This window comes from Cynocephalus volans, chromosome 4 (genome assembly GCF_027409185.1).
Source record: "Cynocephalus volans isolate mCynVol1 chromosome 4, mCynVol1.pri, whole genome shotgun sequence".
Lineage (NCBI taxonomy): Eukaryota > Metazoa > Chordata > Mammalia > Dermoptera > Cynocephalidae > Cynocephalus > Cynocephalus volans.
This window is the reverse complement of record NC_084463.1, coordinates 101,648,206-101,671,294: the sequence shown is the minus strand read 5'-3', so window position 1 is coordinate 101,671,294 and position 23,089 is coordinate 101,648,206. Positions and strand designations below refer to the sequence as shown.

Genomic DNA, 23,089 nt, shown 5'->3' with positions numbered 1-23,089 from the left:
TTTTCTAGGTTCTGAATTAATATATATAAATTTCCCTACCATTAATTTGACAGATATATTATGTACTTTGTGAAAACTTCAAAATTAGTATCCTAACTGTGACTTAATTCTTTTATTATTTAATGCTTCATGATTGTAAACTCTTCACAGCAGGTTCAGTGTCTTTTTATTATATGTACTACCTTCTACAAAGCAGGTATTCAATAAACAACATTGAGGACACAGATGAAGATGGTGAATTATCTTCAACTTAATGTGTGTAGAAACTCAGTTTTAAAGGTGCATATCACAGCAGTGACATTGTCATTGGAGCTGGAGAAAATGCCACAATTAGCTGCCACCTTACCTCTGCTTTGCGAATATTTTCTCTAGCTTCATCTATTTTCTGTTCCAGCTCTGCTCGACTTTGTTCTGATATAGCAATTCCATGACATTCCAGATCATTTAGAACCTATTGTAGAAAACAGGAAAACAATCATTACTGTTTTTTCTTTTCATATTCTTTCCTTAAGTAACTAGAGTATTTAGATAATTTGAAAGGCTTCAGTGACTAGTAGCCATGATTACTTTTTAAAATTTTTACTATTCATTTATTTAATTTACAAATTTTTGAAATAATTATAGACTCATAGGAAGTTGTAAAACTAGTACAAAGTCTCTTCATCCAGCTTCCCCCAATGGTAACAATTTATATAACTGTAGTAGAGTATAAAAGCCAAGAAATTGACATTGGCATAATATACAGACCTTATTTGGATTGCAGAAGTTGTGATATGCATACCTTTAATTTTCAAAAATTACATGAATATAGAGTATTGTTGCAAAACAACAACTAATACAAAATAAAAGTCTCCATTATACTTGCAGAATCTACCTACCATGTGCTCTCCACCCCAAGATAACTATCATCACATCAATTTATGTGTATTTTTCCAAACCATTTCTAGCATTTCCATACATACTCACACAAACTGAAAGTTTAAAAAAACAACGAAATGAGATATATCACTCCCTCAATGTGTCTAATAAACCTTTTCATGTTTGTATGAATAGACTGACTTTATTCTCTTTAATTAATCTGTAGATTCAATAGTTTAACTATACCATATTTTATTTACTTTTACTCTATTGCTATTTGAATTTTCCAACCTTTCAACATTATGAATAGTACTGTACAAACAACTTAGTCAATGACTCTTTGTACACACATGGGAATATTTATTTAAGATAAAGACATAGAAGTGGAAATTATACATTTTGATTTCAATAGACATTGCCAACTTGTCCCCAAAAGGCTGTACCCACTTTTCTACTAATAGTGTGTGAGGGCATGTTTCCCTATATCTACCAACACTGGATATTGCCAATCTTTAAAATTATGCCAATATAGTATTTTATGATATTGAAAAAAATGATCTCATTTTATTTTTGTGACTCTGATTAATAGGAGCATCATTTCATATGTTGCTAGCTATCTGTATTTCTACTTCTATGAAGGGGCAGTTCATATCCTCTTATCTATTTTTATACCTTTCTGTCTTATTATTATTATTTAAATATATTTCTTTCTAGATATTAGTCCTTCTTTTGTTATTTATGTTACAAGTATTTTCTCCCATGCTATTCCCATTCTTTTTTATATTCTTTTGTCTTATAGATATTTTTAGTTTTTATGTGGTAACATTTATCAGTCTTTTCCTTTATTGCTGTTGGGTTTTGTGCCTTGCTCAAAAATAGGTATTTGTAACATACCAAAAATATTCTTTAATTTTCCAGTTTTTAATAATCTTGTGTTTAGCACTTAGCTCTGAAATTTACTTTGTATATAGTGGAAGGGAGAAATCTAACTTTTAATTTTTTCTAAATACATAGACAACTGCCTTTACACCATTTACTTGATCCTTTCCACAAAGATTTGAAATGCCATTAACAAGTTTTTATTAAGAAAAATTTCAAATATACTTAAAAGTTGACATACTAGTACAATGAACTCCCATATATTTATCACTGAGATTCAAAACATGCCAACATTTGCTTTACCTATCCTTTTTTCTTTGCTGAAACACTTTAAAGCAAATTTCAGATATGTCATTTCACTCTTATATGTTTTAGTAAAAGTTTCTAAACATGTAAAAAAAAATTTTATACAACCACAACATCATTATCAGACCTAAAAACAATATCTTGGTAGATTCTAATATGGTGTTCATTATTAAATTTCCCTGCCTGCCTCAAAAATGGCCTTTCATGGCTGATTGGTTTGAATTAGTACCTAACTAAGGTCTTTAAACTAAATTTCCATACACACACAGATCATTTGCTCTGATAAATTTGTTAACTTTTGTATCAAACCACAGTTTTAATCACTATGGTCACTACTGTATATTTCAGTATGTGGTAAGGCACATAAGTCTCATTATTGCTGTTCCTGGATATTCTTGTGCATTATAAAAAAAATTCCAGATACGTTTTAGAAGATTGTCAAGTTCCCTTAAAAATATCTTGTAAATTTCATTGAGACTGCATTGAAATTACACACATATTTACTAAAAATACACATTTTTTGCATCTCTCCAATTACTCATGTCTTTTTTATATTCTTTGGTTAAAAAAAAGTCTTCTTACAGGTCATGAGATTTCACTGGTTTATTCATCAGTATTTTATTGCTGTGGTGAATATTTTTTTCCAACTGCACTGCAATGTATTATTGCTAGTTAATATAAGAACTAAAGATTTTTAAAAACACAGTCTTCTATCTAGTCACCTTACTGAACTCTTATTGACAGTTGGGTCTCTTACATTCTTGGGGTTACAGTATCATATCATCAATACATAATGATAAATGTACCTTTTCCTAATATTTAAACCCATTATTTTTCTTTCATTAATGCATTGATTAATTCTCTTATGACAATGAAAAAGTAGTGGCAATGTGCCTATTATTTTATTGTTTTATCATTGCAATAGGTAGAATGGACCTGAAGATGTCCACACCCTAATCCCTGGAACTGTAGATATGTAATTGCAGATACATTAGAGTTATGGACTTTAAGATACTGAGGTCATCCTTAATTATCTGGGTGAGTCCAATCTTATCACATGATGCCTTACAAGCAAAGAATTTTCTCTGAAGGGAAGTCAGAGATTCTAAGCATGAGAAGGGTTCAATGCACCATTGTTGGCTCTGAGATATAGAAGCCCATGTGCAAGAAGCAGGAAAAGTAGCTTCTAGGAGCTGAAGGTAGCCCCCAGCTAACAGCCAGGAAGCAAACAGGGAGTTCAGTCCTACAGATACAAGGAGCTGCATTCTGACAACAATCTAAATGAGCTTGGAAGCAGATTCTCCTGCAGAGGCCAGGCTGGCTGACACCTTGATTTTGGCTGTGTTAGAGCTGGAGCAGATGAAGCAGCCAAGCCCATCCATACTTCTGACCTAAGAACTGTGAGATAATAAATTTATGTTGTTTTAAGCTACTAAAGTTGGTGATAATTTGTTATGGCAGCAATAGAAAACTAACAGAACCATCAAGTATAATGTTTGTCATAAGTTTAAGGAAGATACCTCAGGGTAAAAAAGTATCTGTTGGCTGGATATTTTATTTCATTTTTAATCACTAAGGGATACGGAATTTTATCAAACACCTTTTTGGCATCTGTGAAAAGATTCATATAATTTTTCAGCTTTACTCTGTAAATGCAGTTTATTACACATTGATAAATTTTCAAATGTTGAATCATTCTTGTACCCTAATTAGTCATGAATTTAAAATACAGCTGGATTCATTTTTATTAAAATGTATTTAGCATTTTTACAAGTTTGTTACGCCTTTGTCAAAAATCAATTGACCACATTATGTGTGGACCTCCTTGTAGACTCTTTATTTTGTTCCATTAATCTGTAAGTCTGTCCTTACACCAATATCACAACTTCTTGATTACTGTAGTTTTATGTCTTGAAACCAGTAGAGTAAGCCCTCTACACCCTTCTTTTTCAAAATTATTTTGGCTATTCCAGATTATCCGCATTTCCGTATATCCTTGAGAATCAACTTGTCAGTTTCTACGAAAACCCTGCTGAGTGTTTGACCTGGATTACATTGAATATATGGATCAATTTGGAGATAACTGGTATTTTAAAAGTATTGAGACTTCTATTCCATTGGTGTATATGTGTGTCCTTATGCCAATACTACACTGTCCTGAGCACTGTAGTTTTAAATTAAGTTTTGAAATCAGAAAGTATGAGTCCTTCAAACTTGTTCTTCTTTTTCAAGACTGTTTTGGCTACTTGGGGTCCCTTGAGATTCCATATGAGTTTTAGGATGTGCTTTTCTATTTCTGCAAAAAACATTCTTGAGATTTTGATAGGGATTACATTGAATCTGCAGATCATTTTGGGTGTTACTGTCATCTTAACAATAGCTTCCATTCCATGAACATGGGATGTCTTTTCATTTACTTGTCTTTTTAAATTTCTTTCATCAATGTTTTATAGTTTTCAGTGTATAGTCTTTTGCTTCCTTGATTAAGTTTATTTTGAAGTATATTCCTTTTGGTGCTATTGTAAATGGAATTGTTTTCTTAATTATCTTTTTGGATTGTTCACTGTTAGATTGTTAGTGTGTAGAAATGCAACTAGTCTTTGTATATTGATTTTGTGTATTGATCTGCAACTTTGCTGAATTTGTTTATTACTTTAACATTTTGCTTTGTTTGCTTTTTGGTAGAATCTTTAGGGTTTTCTATGTATAAGATCATGTCATCTGTGAACATGGATAATTTTACTTCTTCCTTTACAATTTAGACACCTTTTATATCTTTTTTCTTGCCTAACTGCTCTGGCTAGAACTTTCAGAAATATGTTGAACAGAAGTGATGAAAGCAGGCATTCTTGTCTTGTTCTTGATCTCAAAGGAAATGTTTTCAGTCTTTCACCATTGAGTACCAATGTTTTTAAATAGTTGATTATATGTGCTTTAGTGTGATTTTCTTTGTGTTTTACCTGCCTGGGTTTTGTTGAGGTCCTTGGATTTTAGTTTACAGTTTCTATTAAATTTGGACAGTTTTCAGCTATACTTTTTTTCTCATACTTTTTTCTGCCTCTTTCTTCTCTCTTTCTCAATCTTCCCATACAAGTATGCTAGATATTGTCCCACACAGGTCACTGATGCTCTGTTCATTTTTAAAAAGTCTTTAATTTTGCTCTGTTTTTCAATTTGAATAGTTTCTATCACTAAGCTTTCAAGCACACTAATCTTTCTTTTGCAGTGTATAGTCTATTAAAATTTTCACTTCAAATATTGTATTTTCAGCTCTAGAAGTTCCATTTTCTTTTGTATTTTTTTTCTTTCCTCAATATGTTCATGGGTGGTTTTTAAAAAAAAAATCCTTGAGCTTACTTACTGTTTTTAAATCCTTATCTGCTAATTCCATCATTGCTGGCACTTATGAGTCTACTTTAATTGATTTTTCTTTTTGTCATGCTTAATATCTAACAATTTTAATTTGATTCTCTTTTTTTTGTTTTTTTCTGGTGGCTGGCCAGTATTAATTTGATTCCTGACATTATGAATACTATGTTGCTGAATGCTGGATTTTGTTTTCTTTCATTGAAGAGTAGTATATTTTTTTCTGGCAGGCAAATAAATGACTTGTGGATTAACTTATATTCTGAATGCCCCAAGTGTTCCACAAGTATTCTCTACTTTGGCTGGTCAGAACTTCTATGTGTAAATTCTGGGAATCATTCAGCTTTTATCTCTATTGTCATTCTTTGCCCAGTCTTGTGGAGTTTCACCCTATGAATGAATGGTTTAATATTCAGCAACAGACAAGAGGGGAGACTCACGTAGATTTCTGCAACTCTTTCTATGTATTTCCTTGCTGTCTGGTACTTTGTCCTGCAAATTCATGCCCCTTCAGCCTCTCTGAACTCTATTATCTCAACTCAAGAGAGTCTGTAATGTTCTGCTTGGGTTCTCCCTATCTGTACTGCACTGTGGAAAGTGCCTCCAGGAAGAAAGCCTGGGAGGTCTAGGGCTAACTTCATTTGTTTTCTTTCTCTCAGGCTTCACACCCCTGTTATTTGCCTGATCTCCAATCTGAAAATATTTGTTACATATATTTAGACCATTTTTATAGTTACATATATAGGAGGGTAAGTGTGACTTGTTACCTTATTATGGCCAGAAGCACCAATTAATTTTAGTGTTAAAAAAAAATTCCTTCATTTTATTGTTTAAAATACACGTTACTAGATTAAAGCCTATCATAGGTCATGACATAAAGAACTGGAAAAGCTGTTGAAATCTGTCTGTCTCTACCTCCCAGCAAAAAGACACAACATACCTTGACAACACAGTGAGGAAGCAGATTTATTTTTTGTTTTATTTTTATCTTTATGGTGGCTGACTGGTAAGGGGATCCTAACCTTTTACCTTGGGGTTACCAGCAACACAGTCTCCTAACTGAGCTAACCAGTCAGCCCCTAGAATCAGATTTATATTTAGTCTGAATGTTTACTTGCTAGTGTTCTAGTCAAACATCTTAGTAGGAAAAAAATCTTTTTATGTGTATTATATTTTGAGGTATAAAGCTGCAATAATTAATTTTACCACTATTTATTGAAACCCACACATTCAATAAATAGTGATAACTTGTTCACAAATTCTTTGATATAGATAAATGCATTTGAGGCACTATACCCAAGAAGTCTTATTTGTACTTAAGTTTGATTTAGATAACAAGATCCTGGATGTAAATTGGAATCTGACAACAGGGTTTGGGATATTTTTGGTGAAATATGTGAGCATGTTTTGAATGTGAGAGGGATGCAAACAATTATGGCCAAAAGGTAGACTGTGGCAGATTGTGGTTTTTAAAAAGTAGCTACTATAATACTTCCCAATCCACATGTTCTTCCATAAACTTGCTATTTCCCATCCAAGAAGTGGAGTGTATATTGTCCTCTCTCCTAGAACCTTGGACAGGCCTTTGTGACTGCCTCAATTAATAAAAATATATCACAACTAACACCATGTTATTTCCAAGGCTAGGTTCCAGAAAGATGATACAGCTTCTATTTGCCTCACTCTTGGGACTCACACCTTTGGGGCCCATGTAAGAAGTATAGCTAACTTGAAGCTACCATGTTAGAGAGACCATGTGGAAAGACCACAGGATTATGGAGGTGTATGAGAGCACCTGCTGTTCTAGTTCCCACCTGTTCAAATTTTCCCAGCCCAAGATCCAGATATTTTAGTAGGGAGGCCTGCAAGTACCAGCCACCATCTGATTGCAACCATGTGAGAAACCCCAAGTGAGAACTGCTAAGCTGAGACCACCCAATACCCAGAATAGTGAGAGATAACATTTAAAAAAGCTCTTGTTTTATGGCATCAAGTTTGAGGTGGTTTGTTATGAGCCATTAAATAGATGGGACATTGAATTGAGATGTCCGTGAGACAGTGAAAAGATGTTAAAGATGGCAAGAGTATATATGGATACACAACATCAAGGCCTAATGTTGGAGATATTAATTTATGATTTTGTGGTATGGGAAACCATGGAAGTGGTTGACACCGCCTATAGTGAGACTAAAGAATAAGAAAAAAAGATAGGCTAGTACAGAAATCTAGGAAATCTAAATATTTAATTGTGAGATGTAGAAAGAGGAACATATGAAAGAATCTAGGAATGGTCAGAGAGGCAGAAGAAAGGTCAAGACAGTGTTGAGTCATGGATGACTAGAGAAGAGCATGTTTTAATACAAACGGCGTTGTCAATTATGATGAAACTGTTGGTTAAAAAAAAAGAGAAATCAAAGTGTCCATTTTGGATTGAGCAACATAAACAACACTGGTGATTTTGGTAAGTTTAGTCTCTATGAAGTGGCAAAGGAGAAGGAAAGGAAAGGAAAGCTCAAATGTAACAGGATGAAAAATAAGTGGGAGGTGAGGATACATAGATAACAAATATGGACAATTATTTTAAGAAGTTGGATGTGAAGGCAAAGAGAAGGATAAAGTAAATAAAATTTAGAAAAAATGTACTATACTTAAAATAATTTCTTTGCACTTGAAGATACATATTTGTGGAATCTACAATTGTGTCTTCAAAAAATTAATATAGGTTTCTATATTAATTTAACATACGTATGTGTCTTCCCCTTCTCAAAAGACTATAATACACTATCATTAGCCTTTCTTAGGTAATTCTATGGCAAACAGATGAATTAATGTATTTTTGCTGGAAGGTTTAAGGAATTTCCAAGATAGCTGAGAGCACACTGCTGAATGTTGAGAAAGTACAGAAAAAACATATATAGTATACTTTTCTTATTAATACGACTCAATTCCTCAAACTGGTTTGACATATGGCTTAAGCTGAATGTTGCTAGAACTCTCTATCACACTAACCCGCTGTTGGTGAACAATGTTTTTGTGCTCACGTGCCACACGTGTGGCCCATTTCCGTGCCTCCTTATTTAGACTGTGCTCCTCCGTGGTTCCAGTTTCTGATTCTAATTGTCGGCTCTACAAAAAAAGAGAGAACACAGAGAAAAGCACTGTTATTCTTACTGCAACCACTGCCACTTTGTAGTTGGAACAGAGGGCCTTCACTTAATCAGCAATCAAACCACGAGGCATGCTCCACTACTGGGAAGCAATGTCCCATGTCACAGAAAGTTAGCAGAAGACTAAGAAGACAGCATGAAGCCATAAATGATCACAAGTTTTTTGTCTTACATTGCTGAACATGAAAACTTTATCTCTAATACTGTGGACTTACCTTTTTTGGGTGTGAAGGAAGCTGGCTAAACTAAGCAAAGAGAAAAAGTATTTATGCCAACCTACTATGACAATAAAATCATTGCACAGGCAAAAATGGAAACAATAGTTTCAATGTGATTAAAGAATCATAAAATAGAAGTGAGAAGAACAAAATAAAACAATACAATAAGAGCAACACAATCCTACCCCTTTAGAGGTTCATTACCAACTTGCTACCAAACTTCAAACTAGCTTTTGCTCTTTCTCTGGGCCTTAATGTCTTCATGAAAAATAAGGGTGCTAGATCAAATAATCACTAAAGATTTATTCCAGCTCTAAAATGCTATGATTCTGTTTCACAAGGAACAAAACAAAAAATCTAAATAAGTGATATCAACAGTTAGTTCCTATTGTACAAGGTACTGTGGAAAGTGCTTCACATACTTTTATAACAACCTTATGATATGAGTCACACAGTCATTTTATAGAAAAGGAAACCAAAGCTCAGAGAGGTTAAGTAATTTTTCTAGTATCCCCCAGATATTAAATGTAACAACCGTGATTAAATAAAAGTCAGTCTAATTCTAGAATTGGAGCTACTAACCACTAAACTATTCTAATTCTCTCTAAACTCTTAGGAACCCATGAAAAACAAACTTTAAAATAATTAAAATAATTAGGAAAGAAAACAATTTCTTAAATATGAATTATTCAAAGGGGATTTTTACTATAAAAAGCAAAATTTTAGGATAGAATTTTAGAAATTCTTTTGAAGGGCCACATAGCTCAAAATTGATAGAGTAAGTAGAATTTAATAAATTGAATTAAAATTTTTATGTATTTTTTTCTTGTCTTTTATTATTGTTATTTTAAATTGTACATGTTTATAGGGACAGTGTGTTGTTTCAACACATGCATATGTTGTATAATGATCCACTCAGGGAAGTTAGCATATCCATTATTTACGCATTTATCATTTCTTTGTGGTGATAACATTCAAGATCCTCTTTTCTAGCTATCTTGCAATATACAATACAATATTATTAGCTATAGTCACCCTAGAACACCAGAACTTTTTTTTCCTTTGGCAGCTGGACAGTAAGGGGATTCGAACCCTTGACCTCCATATTACCAGCACCAGGCTCTAACCAAGTGAGCTAACCAGCCAGCCCTAGAACAAGAGAACTTGTTCTTCCTATGTCATTGTAACTTATTACCCACTGACCAACCACTCCCCACTCCCCTTTCCTCCTCTCCTCACCAGCCTCTGGTAACCTCTATTCTACTCTCTACTTCTATATGAACACTTTTTTAGATTTCATATATGAATGAGATCATATGGTATTTGTCTTTCTGTGCCTGGATTACTTCACCTAACATGTGGTCTCCAGGTTCATCCATGTTGCCACAAATGGCAGGATTTTCTTATTTGTAAAAAAATTAATATTTTTGTTAGCAGAACAGAACTATAATGAGGCAAGGTTGATAAACATTTTTACTGTAGACAGACATGTCAGCTAAGCTAGATTACACAATGACAAGTGAATTAACATAGATCAAAATAATCAAAATTCAAATCTAACCAACTTTACATTTACATTTTATATCCTAATTCATTCTTTGGGCTATTAGAAATCTGGGAACCAATTTCATTATTGTATTTTGCTTTGCCATTAGATCTGGACATTCAAATTTATATGTGTCCTCAGAAGTCAGAAACATTAAAATGTTAAACCCTGGATGCAGATACAAATGAAATATCTATTAGCCAGAGGAATCTGATTTGTAAAGGTAGAGAGGTGTACTCAGAAGCGTCCAGGAATAGGTTTTTTTAAAAAAATTATTTATTTTGACTTACACATTATAATTGTACATATTTACGGGATACAATCTGATATTTTGATACATATACATATGGTATAATAATCAGGCCAGGGTAGTTAATGTATCCATCACCCATGCATTAATCATTTCTTGTGGCAAAAACATTCAAAAGCTTCTCTTCTAGCTATTACGTAATATACAAAACTTAACTGTTAACCATAGTCGTCCTACTGTGCAGTAGAACAACAGAACTTATTTCTCCTATCTAAATGTAATCTTGCATGCATTGGCCAGCCTCTTCCTGTTTTCCCTCCCCCTACTTCTTTCCCTCCCCAGTCTCTGGTAACTATTGTACTCAGGAATAGGTTTTTGAGTCAAACATTTAGTTTTGAATCCACTATATGTCATTTACTAGCTTTTTGATCTTGGGCATGTTAATTAATCTAAATGTTAGCTACATGTAGAAAATTGGTGAAAATGCCACCTATTTCATAAGGGTTTTTTGCTTTTGTTTTTGTTTTGGCTGCTGGCCAGTACAGGGATCATAAGGGTAATTAGGATAAAATGAGATTATATTTTTAAACAGTTTGATATGGCCTGTACATATAAGTATCCAATAATGATAACTGTTAATGTTAAAGACCTAATTGAAAATTAATTGAAACAAAAAAATTTTCTCTACACTATTCATTAAAAATCCAGATAATTCCTAGGTTATTGATAGCCCATAGAATGAATCAAAAACAAGACTGCAGAGACAATGAAAGAGTAGGGAAGATCTCAAAGAGAATGAATTTGTAGGGAGTAGACTAGATGAGAAAGGAGGCAATTGATGAAAAAATTTAATTTTTATTACTGAGCAGCATTTTAGGAAGAGGCAAAGGGGTTTAAAATGTGTGCTGGCTGCAGAGGGGCCATAACCCAACTTGCCATACAAAATCTGTACCTTTTTACTGAGTATTCAATGTGAGTAAAGATAGAGCTTTACCCCCATTCTGTATAGGTTTACTGTTACTTAGGAGTGCCCAATGATCAGGACAGATAATAAATGACACTGATTGGGAGATGTGGCTTTGCGATCCTTTGGGTAGGGAATGATGTATAACTAAAATTCAAATTAATTTATCCTTTTCAAGAATTCTGAAATCAAGTCATGGGAGACACATAAAAGCTACCTATAACAAAGGTCTTGACAAATGATAATTTCATACAAGGCAAATGCAGCCCAGGGTGTTAACACAATACATAGAGAAATGTTCTAATGCTACCTTCACTATCAAAAATCAATATAAATCAGGATCTAGTATATATCACCATCTCTAAGATGGTGGTATTAGGAGTGGTTGATTCTAGCAAAGGAACTGCTAGTGACTGCTGCTTTTTAAAATGCCAGCTAATTTAATTTTTATTCATTCTTTTAACATTTTTCCTTTATCTTTTAAAAATGTATTTGAAACATATAAAACAAAAGTAATATATATATAAGCTATTAAGCACGTAATTTAAAGAACATTGTTATCTTTGAGAAGCAAAATGTGAGAACTTAAAAATTAAATATCAAATAGCACTATAGCCTATCTCTTGAAAAATTCACTTACCCAACTTGATTATTTTTAAAGAGGCGTGTATAATAATAATAAGAAATCTCAGAATAATAGTAGCACAAAAATAATTCAAATGAATTAGAACCTGAAGAGGAAAGCTATAAAAGGATTCTCCTGTCAACCTTTAAATATAGGATTAGGTAGATTTTCATTTATCTGTGTCAGTTTGGGTATTCTATAATGTAGGGTAGGTCAAGTAAATGTGATTCTTGAGATATTTGAAAACATCAGGGTTTTAGAAATTATACAAGTTTTAGTAAAAAAAACTTCAGAAGCACATAGGTCTTTTCCTGGAAACTAAACATCAATCTAAACACAAGCATATGCTTTTGAGTTTTGTTCCCTCTTGTTGCAATAATTTTCTTATCTTTTTTGTTGTTCATGATCAAACTCCTAGTCATTCTACAAATCTCAGTTCAAATGCTACCTTCTCTGTAAAATCTTTTCTGACTTTTCTAGACAATCTCAGGAGCTCTTTTACTTTTGACATATCTCCATTATATTAATTTTTTCATTTGTTAGACATTTATTGAGTCACCATTATCAAGCAAATATCACATGCTGTGACTACTGCATGGTTTCCTGTTTGTTTTTAGGTAATCTGAGGGCCTGAGCAGTGTCTTAATCTCTGCATTCCTGGCATCTAGCACCGTGCCTAATAGAACATAGAATGCTCTCAGTAAACATTGGTTAAACAAATATAACCTAATGTCCTGATTCCAAAGTGAGGGCCGGGGTCCCAGATTATTAGAATAGTGCCTTCAGAGATGACAAGAGAGTAAATGTACTGCATTAGAATCAGTTTCTAACTGATGAAGGACAAGATTTGGGGGGTGGGGAAGAACCGCATGAACAGAGGAAAAAGGGACCTAATTTATTGAGTGCCATGCATTTTAATACAGGTTCTCAAAGCTGACTTTAGGATTGAGATCCCTCTCCCACTCATATAATAAAAGATCATCTATAACAATCTCCTTATCTATGTCTAAATTTCCACTACAAAATCCATTCAAAATGACAGAGGTAGGAAATATCTTTGGATTTCCAAATTAAAGGACTTTTATAAAAACTTTTATTTTATAAAATGTATCAGTTCCTTAAACCAGTAGCCACTGAAATCTGAAGTACATTGATTCCTCAAAGAGACTAAGCTATGTCATCCTGGCTATCCCTTCTCTGTGGGCCTTAGCTTCCTCACTTGAAAATCAAGACATCTGAAGATGAGATGAAATCTCTGGTTCTTAGTCATGCTGCAATTAATTTTAAAAGAACAAACAGGCTCATGCCTTGGCTGTAAGCAGTGGGAACACTGTGTTTCTCTGGATAAGAGACTCAGGAATTATGCTAATAATGACACTGCTCTGAGTTCCAAATTTCTTTTTAGCATTACCTGGGAGCTTAGCCTAACCCAAGAGCATAAGGGCCTCTGTAAAAACTTAAAGTATTATTAAAATATAAATTTAATTTACTTGGAATTTAAAACTCATGACAGGGTATAATTTTAGGAGATATATAACATAAAAACAAACTATTTGATGGGGTGGGAAATGTCAAATTTCTGAGATGACTAAAGACTGTAGATATGCCAAATATTATATAGATCCATGACATAATGGATATACCTAATAAGATTGAGATGAGAAATAAATGAGGAAAAAAGTTTAAATTCAAGCCTGAGTAGTACAAATTGATTTACATGAAGTTGTATATCCACATATACGTATGAAAATACCTAAAGAGAGATGTTTGGAAGGATATTGACCAAAATGTTATCAGTAGTTAACCTTTGAATGGTGAGAATTCAGGTGAAAACTTTCTTTTTAATGCTTCTTTATAATTAGAAAACGATAAATCTATGTTAATTTTGAAAAAAACGTATCACTTATTGAATATGTAATCTCTGTACTGCTTTACGTAATTTTATTTAGTTCTCAAAACAATCCTAATAGAGACTATTATTCTCAATTTCTAGGCTCAGAAAGGGTATGTATGTGTCTTTCCCAAAGCCACTTAGCCAGTAAGTGATCTAGACCTTGCACTGAGATTTTATTGACTATTTCATACTGTCTTTATATGTATGCTCACACTGTCTTACTAATTGTTCTATTTAGCCAGTGCTGATATTGATAACATAGAGAAAATAATATTGAAAAACACTGTTAAAACATAAATTTCCTTTGAATGAAATTTTGGCTAGGCTATTACTTAGAGGTAAGACATCCACTGACTTAATTTTGTTTTTAGAAAAATAAAAGCCAAACTGTTTTGAATGAGTTTGAGAAGCTTTCAAAGCCTAGCAATGTTAAGATTTTAACACTTCCCAATCCTTTTAGAATAAAATATTAAAATAAAGTCTTTTCAAAATTTATAAAATTGTTAAGTAACTGTAAAGAGCTAATAAAATTAACATTCCAATATTCTTGATATCTTAGTCTTTAAGTCACCTTAGCTATTTTGTCCTTAGATACCTTCTCAAGATGATTTCAGTTCATTTTAAGGTTAATATAAGGGCATTGAAGGTTCAGACAGATAACTGAGAATGCACCCAGAAGCGCAAAGTGAGTAGGGATATAAAAGCTGATTTCACAGAAGAAACACAGTCATTAATTCTCAAGTCTGTAACCAAAATATAACCATTTAAAAGAGAGAAAGAGAGATGGTCATGTATGGTGAATGGAAACCACAAACATAGTAAGATACTAACATTCCAACCCAATTAAAAAAAAAAAAAATTTTAGGGTTGTTATGCCAATGTTATGTACCAGGAACAATCTTATTAACCCTCATTCAAGGGATACATACTAATTATATTTCTCAGTTTATTGGTAGATAAGAAATATATTGGGTTAAATATTTGATCTGCCTTATTCTTTATTTTTATTGAACCATAATTGATTGTACATATCTGTGGGGTGTCACGTTGAATATAAATACCTGTGTGCAATATGTGATGCTTGAATTAAGACAATTAGTATATTCAACATTATACAATGTAATCATTTTTTGTCCACCTTATTAATTATGAAGTTTACTAGTATACTGTTAATCATCTCAAGAAAGTTTATTATTTCTTCTCAAAAGGAAAAATAGTGGTTACTAGAGGCTGGGGAGGGTAGGAGGGCAGGATAGGGAGAGAGGTTGGTTAAGGGTTACAAAATTACAGCTAGAAAGGAGGCATAATTTCCAGTGCTCCATAGCACTGCAGTGTAACTATAGCAAACGATTCATTCTATTTTTGCAAATAGCTAGGAGAGAGGATTTTGAATGTTACCAACACAAAGAAATGATAAAGATTTGAGGTGGTGGATATGCTAACTACCCTGATGTGATCATTACATATTCTATATATCAAAAATCACACTGTACCCCATAATTATTATGTGTCAATTAAAAAAATAAATAAAATGTAAAAAAACTCATTTTAGCAAATAAATAAAGGTGTACTCTTTCTAGAAGGATTTTGACTTTCTGGTATGATCTGAGAAATGGTATTTGAAGATATAAAGAAAGGACACTTTAGCAATCAATAACTCTATGTGAAAACATAGACAAGGAAACCTTTCAATATTAACCATGAGACAGCTACTAAGTTACCATATCAGACAAAACTTGCCATTGGTCATTGTTAGTGTAATCATCTTATGGTTAATACTAAAATTCCCCATTCTATGGCTGTAGGGAATAGACATAATTGTGGTTTCTTAAAATCATTTGGGCCAGTTCCTTTTGGTATGTCATTCTAAAACATGAGTCAAAATAATCATATATTAAGATAAAATGAAAACGAATTTGGATTTATCAGCAGGAAATAAAAGATAAGCAAAAACACAAAAAACAACACCCCCCCTCCAAAAACCCAAGAGGGTGTAATAATTCCAAGCCTTAATTGAATTCCTATGGTAACACTGTGACTATACATTTTTGACTGTATGTTTTGGATTTATATAGCGAAAATGTTACAATTTGAAATGGCTTATAGTAAAAAGGGTTTTAAAGAAAAAAATTTAAGACAGTATTAAAAAACCTTCAGGAGAAAATGGGTTACATTTTATCACAGTAGTAACTTTAAAAGTCCTATGACTTTCCTAAATATACCTTACTTAAATTTAGACCAAATATATGTTGAACACTCTTTTCTATATAAGGGCATATTCAAAGTATGCATAATAAGTGTCTACTGAATAAATAAAAAAGAATGTGTTAAACCTATAAGCAGTTCAAAATTCCTAATTCAATTTATAAAATTCAAAATAAAATTTAGGAACAATATTGTCCTGCCTCTGCAATGGATCTCATCACATTATTGGTCCTACCTGAATACATTTCATAGTTCTCCATCTACTACCATATATAAAACTTAAACATAAAATCTGGTTGCAATCCACATTTATGGTATTGTTCAGCTTCTCTCTCATCACCCCAAGACTACTTGCCATTTCACGCACCTGTCACACACTTTCAAACATTTCTGGCTCCAACACTAACTAGTTGACTGACCTTGAGCAAATTTCTTAACCTTAATTTCCTCAGTTGTAAAAAGAGTATTTAAGAATAGCACCTACAATACAGGGTTGTCAGTATTAAATGAGTTAATATAGGTAATACAATTAGAAAAATGGATAGCATGAAATAAATGTTCAGTGAATGTCACCTATTATGTTTATTATTTTCAATTGTTGTTTTCACTTTCTTGGCATGTTGCTTCTCAATTTCTGCAGAGCAGACTTCAATTTATCTTCAAAATCTAATCCATAACAAGAAGACAGACAATCCAATCAAAAAATAGACAAAAATCTGAATAAACATTTTTCCAAAGTAGATATGTAAATGGCTAATGAACTCATTAAAAGATACTCAACATCATTAGGAAAATGCAAATCTAAACCACAATTAGATACTATTTCATACCCACCAGGATGGTTGTAATCAAAAAGACAGGCAATAACTAATGTTTTTTTTTTTTTTTTTTTTTGTCGTTTTTTCATGACCGGCACTCAGCCAGTGAGTGCACCGGTCAGTTCTATATAGGATCCGAACCCGCGGCGGGAGCGTCGCCGCGCTCCCAGCGCAGCACTCTACCAAGTGCGCCACGGGCTCGGCCCGGCAATAACTAATGTTGATGAGGATGTGAAGAAAGGAGAACTCCAAAGAAGAACATTTACAATGTAAAATGGGTCAGTCACTTTGGCAATCATTTTGGCAGTTTCCTAAAAAGTTAAACATAAATTTACCATATGACCCATCAACCCGAAAGAAATGAAAACATATTCATACAAAGACTTGCAAAGATGCATGGGATCCTGGGTAGGAGCCAAGGACAGCCCCCTCCACCCAGAAGCGGGTAAGAAACAGAGCATGCACATGGTCTTAGGCAGGAGCCAAGGGCAACACCCCCTGCCTGGAAGCAGGCAGGGAGGACGCCAAAAACAGTACTTCCACATGGGTGGCCCACCACAGCCATCACCACAGGCACGGCTGCTGCAAAAGTGATTCAATAACACAGCAGTAGCAACACACATTGTGCAGGTGACTTGCCAGATGCTCGACTGCAGTGACACAGGAGAATGACCAGTGGAGACCAGAAAAAGAAGAGGATGTCTCTCTCCTCAAAGCCCAATCCAGAGTAATAGAAGAAGCAACTGCTCTACCATACCCCTGGCTTTATTTCTGATTTTAGTAATTTCAGTCTTCTCTTTTTTTTCCTTGGTCAGTCTAGATAAAGGTTTGCAAATTTTGTTGATCCTTTTAAAGAATCCATTTTTGGTTTTGTTGATTTTCTCTACTGTTTTTTAATTTCCTATTTCATATATTTCTGTTATAATCTTTGTTATTTCCTACTTATATTTGCTTTTGGTTTAGTTTGCTCCTCTTTTTCTATTTTCTTAAAGTAGGAGTTTACATTACTGATTTGAGAATTTTCTTATTTTTAATACAGGTGTTTACAAGTATAAATTTTCCTCTAACCAAAAAAAAAAAAAAATTAAATATTTTTATTCCTTATCTGACTACAAGAACATCATTAAAGAAAACTGTAAACAAATACTGTCACATAACACTTAACATTTTCATGTGTGTCTTGGTCTACATGGATATACATATTTTAAAGCTACAATCATAACATTTTTTGTTTCATTTCTAATCTTTTTCTGAAGTACAAAATATATACATAAAAGGGCACATAAACATACAGCTCAATAAATTTTCACAGATACACCCTGTAACAGAACTAGATTAAACAAACAAACAAACAAACAAACATGAATAGCCCACAAGATCCCCTTTGGCTCCCATCCAGCCATTACCTCTCCACCAAGAGTAACCAGTACTGACAATAGCCTGGATTTGTTTTGTGTGTAAATACACAACTTTGTCTTTCACTTTTTCTTATAATTTTATTTTTATTAAAAGTTTCTAAAAAAAAAATAGAGCAAACCAATAAAGTTATATGTATATATATAGACTTGCAAAGAAATGTTCATAGCAGCATTATTCATAAGAGCCAAAAGTAGGAAACAATCTAAACATCCAACTGATGAAAAGATAAACAATATGTGGTATATTAATATAATGAATACTAATCAGCAATAAAAAGGAACAAACTATGAATTGAAAGGTCTTGGGGAGTGCTGCTAGGATTGGGGATTATAGAGATATTTCTTCTAGTGTTCTGTGACTCCAGGCTGAGCAGAGACAAGCCCAGGTCAACACTGGAACCAGAGGAGGAGCAAGATGGCAGACTAGAGGTGCCCAATGTGTGATCCTCCCACAGAAAGGGACCAGAGCAAGGAAAGGAGAGCTAAGAGTTCATCCTGCACAGTGCACCCAACCACGCAGCCCAAGTTGTCTAAATGGTGCCAGGCACCTGTGTGGCTCCAGCCATCCAGTTGCCTGCGTGGCCCTTGTCACCCACGTGATGCCAACTACCTGGCCATCTTTGCAGCCCCACCCACCTACATGGGCACAGCCATCAAGCCACCCATGCAGTCCTAGACATCCAGTTGCCCACCAGTACTAGCTGCTACAGACACCCACGTGGCCCTACCTGCATACAAGGGACCAGCCATCCAGCCACCTGCATGGCCCCTGCTACCCCAGCTGTGCACACAGCCCCCACCCACCTGTGTGGGCCCAGCTGTGCGTGCAGCCCCAGACACAGATGTAGCTGCCAGTGTCCCCCGAAAATACTGAGTCTACCCAAAACTAGTGAGTCTACCTGGAACAAGTCAACCTACCTGGAACTACTGAAACTGAGTCTAACCTGAACTAAAACTAAAATATGCCACCCAACAGGTAATATATAACAAATCTACATGAGGGAGTCTTTCTCCTCAAAAGCCACTCCAGAGTAACAGATGCAACCAACAGATGACTAGGCATCAATGTAGGGACAGTAAAAATATGAAAAACAAAAAAAATGACACCACCAAAGGAACACTATAACTCTCAAATACCAAATCCCATACAACCAGAAACTCTTAATATGTCTGAACGGGAACTGTGAGTAACAATCTTAAAGAAACTCAGTGATATACAAGAACTCAGTAAGACAACACAAAGACATGAGAAAATCAATCCAGGACATGAAGGAGGAAATTTATAAGGAGATAAATACCATCAAAAAGAATGTAGCAGAACTACTGGAACTGAAAGAATCGTTCAATTAAATAAAAACTACAATTGAGAGTGTAAGCAGCATGCTAGAGCAAGTGGAAGAAAGAATTTCTAGTCTTGAAGACAGTCCTTTTGAAATAACCTACATAAACAAACAAATAAAAAATAAAGAATCAAAAAAAGAGGAGAAAATCTAAGAGATCTATCATACTACCTTAAGTGCACAAACATCTGAATCATGTGTGTTCTGTGAGGGGAGGAGAAAGAAAAAGGCATGGAAAACATACTCAATAAAATAATAGCAGAAAACTTCCCAGGTATCGGTAGGTATAGAGACTTCCAGATCCAACAGACTCAAAGATCCCCAAACAGATGCAATCCAAAAAGGTCCTCAACTGAGACACACTGTAGTCAAACTGCCAAAAGTCAAAGACAAAGAGAGAATCCTAAAAACAGCAGGAGAAAAGTGTCAATCACCTATAAGGGAATCCCCACCAGACTAACAGCAGACTTCTCCACAGAAACCTTACACACCAGGAGAGAATGGGATGATATTTTCAAAGCACTTAAATAAAAAAACTGCTAGCCAAGAATACTATACTCAGTAAGGCTATCCTTCAGAAATGCACTTCCCAGACAAACAAAAACTGCAGGAGTTCACCACTATATGACCAGCTCTCTAAGAAATCCTTAAGGGAGTCCTGAACCTGGAAACAAATCAATGACAATCACTACCATTAATACATGAGAAAGAACAAACACCATTGGTAGAGCAGATATGCAAATAAGAAAGAGAAAGGAACTATACCACCTCAAGAAGCCAATGAACACCAAAGACAAATAATAAAAGGGAAAGAAAGGAAAAAAAGGTATTTAAATCAACCATAAGAAAAGCAATTAAAGACAAGGAGTAAGACAATACATTTCAATAACTACAATAAATGTAAATGGATTAAATTCTCCACTCAAAAGACATAGACTGATTGGATTAAAAAGTTAGACCCAACTATATGCTCCCTGCAAGATGCTCACCTCACCTGCAGAAACACACACAGTCTAATAGTGAAGGGATGGAAAAAGATATACCATGCAAATGGAAATAAAAAACAAGTAGTAGTAGTTATTCTTATAGTGGATGAAATAGGCTTTAAATCCAAAACCATAAAATGAAACAAAGGAGGTCATTATATAATGATAAAGGGATCTATCCAGCAAGAAGAGATAACAATCATAAATATATATATATATATATATATATGCACCCAACACCAGATCACCCAGATATATAAAGCAAACACTATTAGACTGAAAGAAAGAGAGATAGACCTCAATATGATAATAGTTGGGAACCTGAACACCCCTTTCTCAACATTAGAAAGACCATCCTGGCAACAAACCAACTGAGAAACACAGGATTTAAGCCACACTTTAGACCAAATGGACTTGGTCGATATCTACAGAACATTTCATCCAGCAATCACAGAATATACATTATTCTCATCAGCACATAAAACATTCTCCAAGATAGACCACATGTTAGGTCACAAATCAAGCCTCAACACATTTTAAAAAACTGAAATCATTTCAAGTATCTTTTCAGACCACAACTGATTAAAACTAGAAATAAATACAAATCAAAACTCTGGAAACTATAAAAAATACATAGAAATTAAATGTCACACTCCTGAATGACATAGAGGTCTATGAAGAAATAAAACACAAAATCAAAAAATGTCTTGAAACTGATGAAAATAGACACATATCCTATCAAAACCTGTGGGATACAACGAAAGCAGTACTAAGAGTGAAATATTGCAATAAACATTTACCTCAAAAGAATAGAGATTTCATATAAACAACCTAACATTATACCTTGAAGAACTAGAAAAAGACAAGCAATCCTATCTCAAAATTAGTAGATAAAAAGAAATAATGGATATCAGAGAAGAACTAAATGAAATAGGACCCCGAAAAAGATACAAAAGATCAATGAAACAAAAAGTTTGTTTTTTTGGAAGATAAGTAAAATAGACAAACCATTAGCTAAGCTAACTAAAAAAAGAAGAGAGAAGGCCCCAATAACAAAAATCAGAAATGAAAAAGGAGATGTTACAACCAATGCAACAGAAATAGAAAGAATCATTAGAGACTATTATAAACAACTATACGCCAACAAATTTGAAAACCTGGAGGAAATGGATAAATTTCTGGACACATACAAACTACCAAGATTAAACAAAAAGACACAGAAGACATGAACAGACCAATAACAAGCTATGAGATTGAAACAGTAATCAGCAGCATCCCAACAAAGAAAAGCCCAGGACCTGATGGCTTTTCTGCTGAATTCTACCAAAGCTTTAAAGAGAAATTATTACCAATTCTGCTCAAATTATTCCAAAAATTGAAACATGTCATTCTCCCAAACTCATTCTATGAAGCCAGCATCATCCTGATTCCAAAACCACACAAAGATACAACAAAAAAAGAAAACTACAGGCCAAAATCTCTGATGAACATAGGCATAAAAATCCTCAATAAAATATTAGCAAACAGAATACAGCAAAACATCCAAAAAAAAGAACACACTACAATCAAGTGGGATTCATCCCAGCAATGCAAGAATGGTTCAACATCTGCAAGTCAATAAATGCGATTACACCACATCAACAAAATCAACAAAATCAATGACAAAACCATATTAACACAATAGATGAAGACAAAGCATTTGACAAAATTCAATATGGCTTCATGATAAAACACTTCATGATAAAACTCTCAGCAAAGGAAAGTATCTCAACACAATAAAAGCCATATACAACAAACTCATTGACTATATCATCCTGAATACAATCTCATTGCTTTCAGCTTTCCCTTAAGAACAAGGATACAACAAGGATGCCCATTCTCACCACTCCTATTTAACGTAGTATTGGAAGGACAAGACAGAACAATCAGGCAAGAGAAAGAAATAAAGGGCATCCAGCTCCGAAAAGATGAAGTCAAATTGTCTCTGTTTGCAGATGACATGAGCATATATAGAGAAAAACCTTAAGACTCTACCAAAAAACATGTAGAGCTGGCAAACTATTTCAGTAAAGTTGCAGGATACAAAATAAACAAGCAAAGATAATTAGAGGTTTAATATTGCAACAAACTGGCAGGAAAAAAAAAATCAAGAAAGCTAGCCCACTTACAATTGTCACCCAAAATACAAAATACCGAGGAACAAATTTAACCAAGGAGTAAAAGATCTCTACAATGAGAACTACAAATCA

At 33.9% G+C, this 23,089-nt stretch overlaps 1 protein-coding gene across 3 annotated transcripts in view; it reads right to left on the bottom strand.

The window, feature by feature from the left end:
• Positions 1 to 23,089, bottom strand: part of FCHSD2 (FCH and double SH3 domains 2) — a 320,644-nt gene that overhangs the window by 37,123 nt on the left and 260,432 nt on the right. For all 3 annotated transcript variants that reach the window (XM_063093284.1, XM_063093285.1, XM_063093286.1), the window contains 2 exons: positions 8,419 to 8,535; positions 347 to 451 (listed from right to left, as the gene is read on the bottom strand). In XM_063093284.1, coding sequence (XP_062949354.1) covers positions 347 to 451; positions 8,419 to 8,535 — 222 coding nt within the window. The remainder of the gene's footprint in view (positions 1 to 346; positions 452 to 8,418; positions 8,536 to 23,089) is intronic.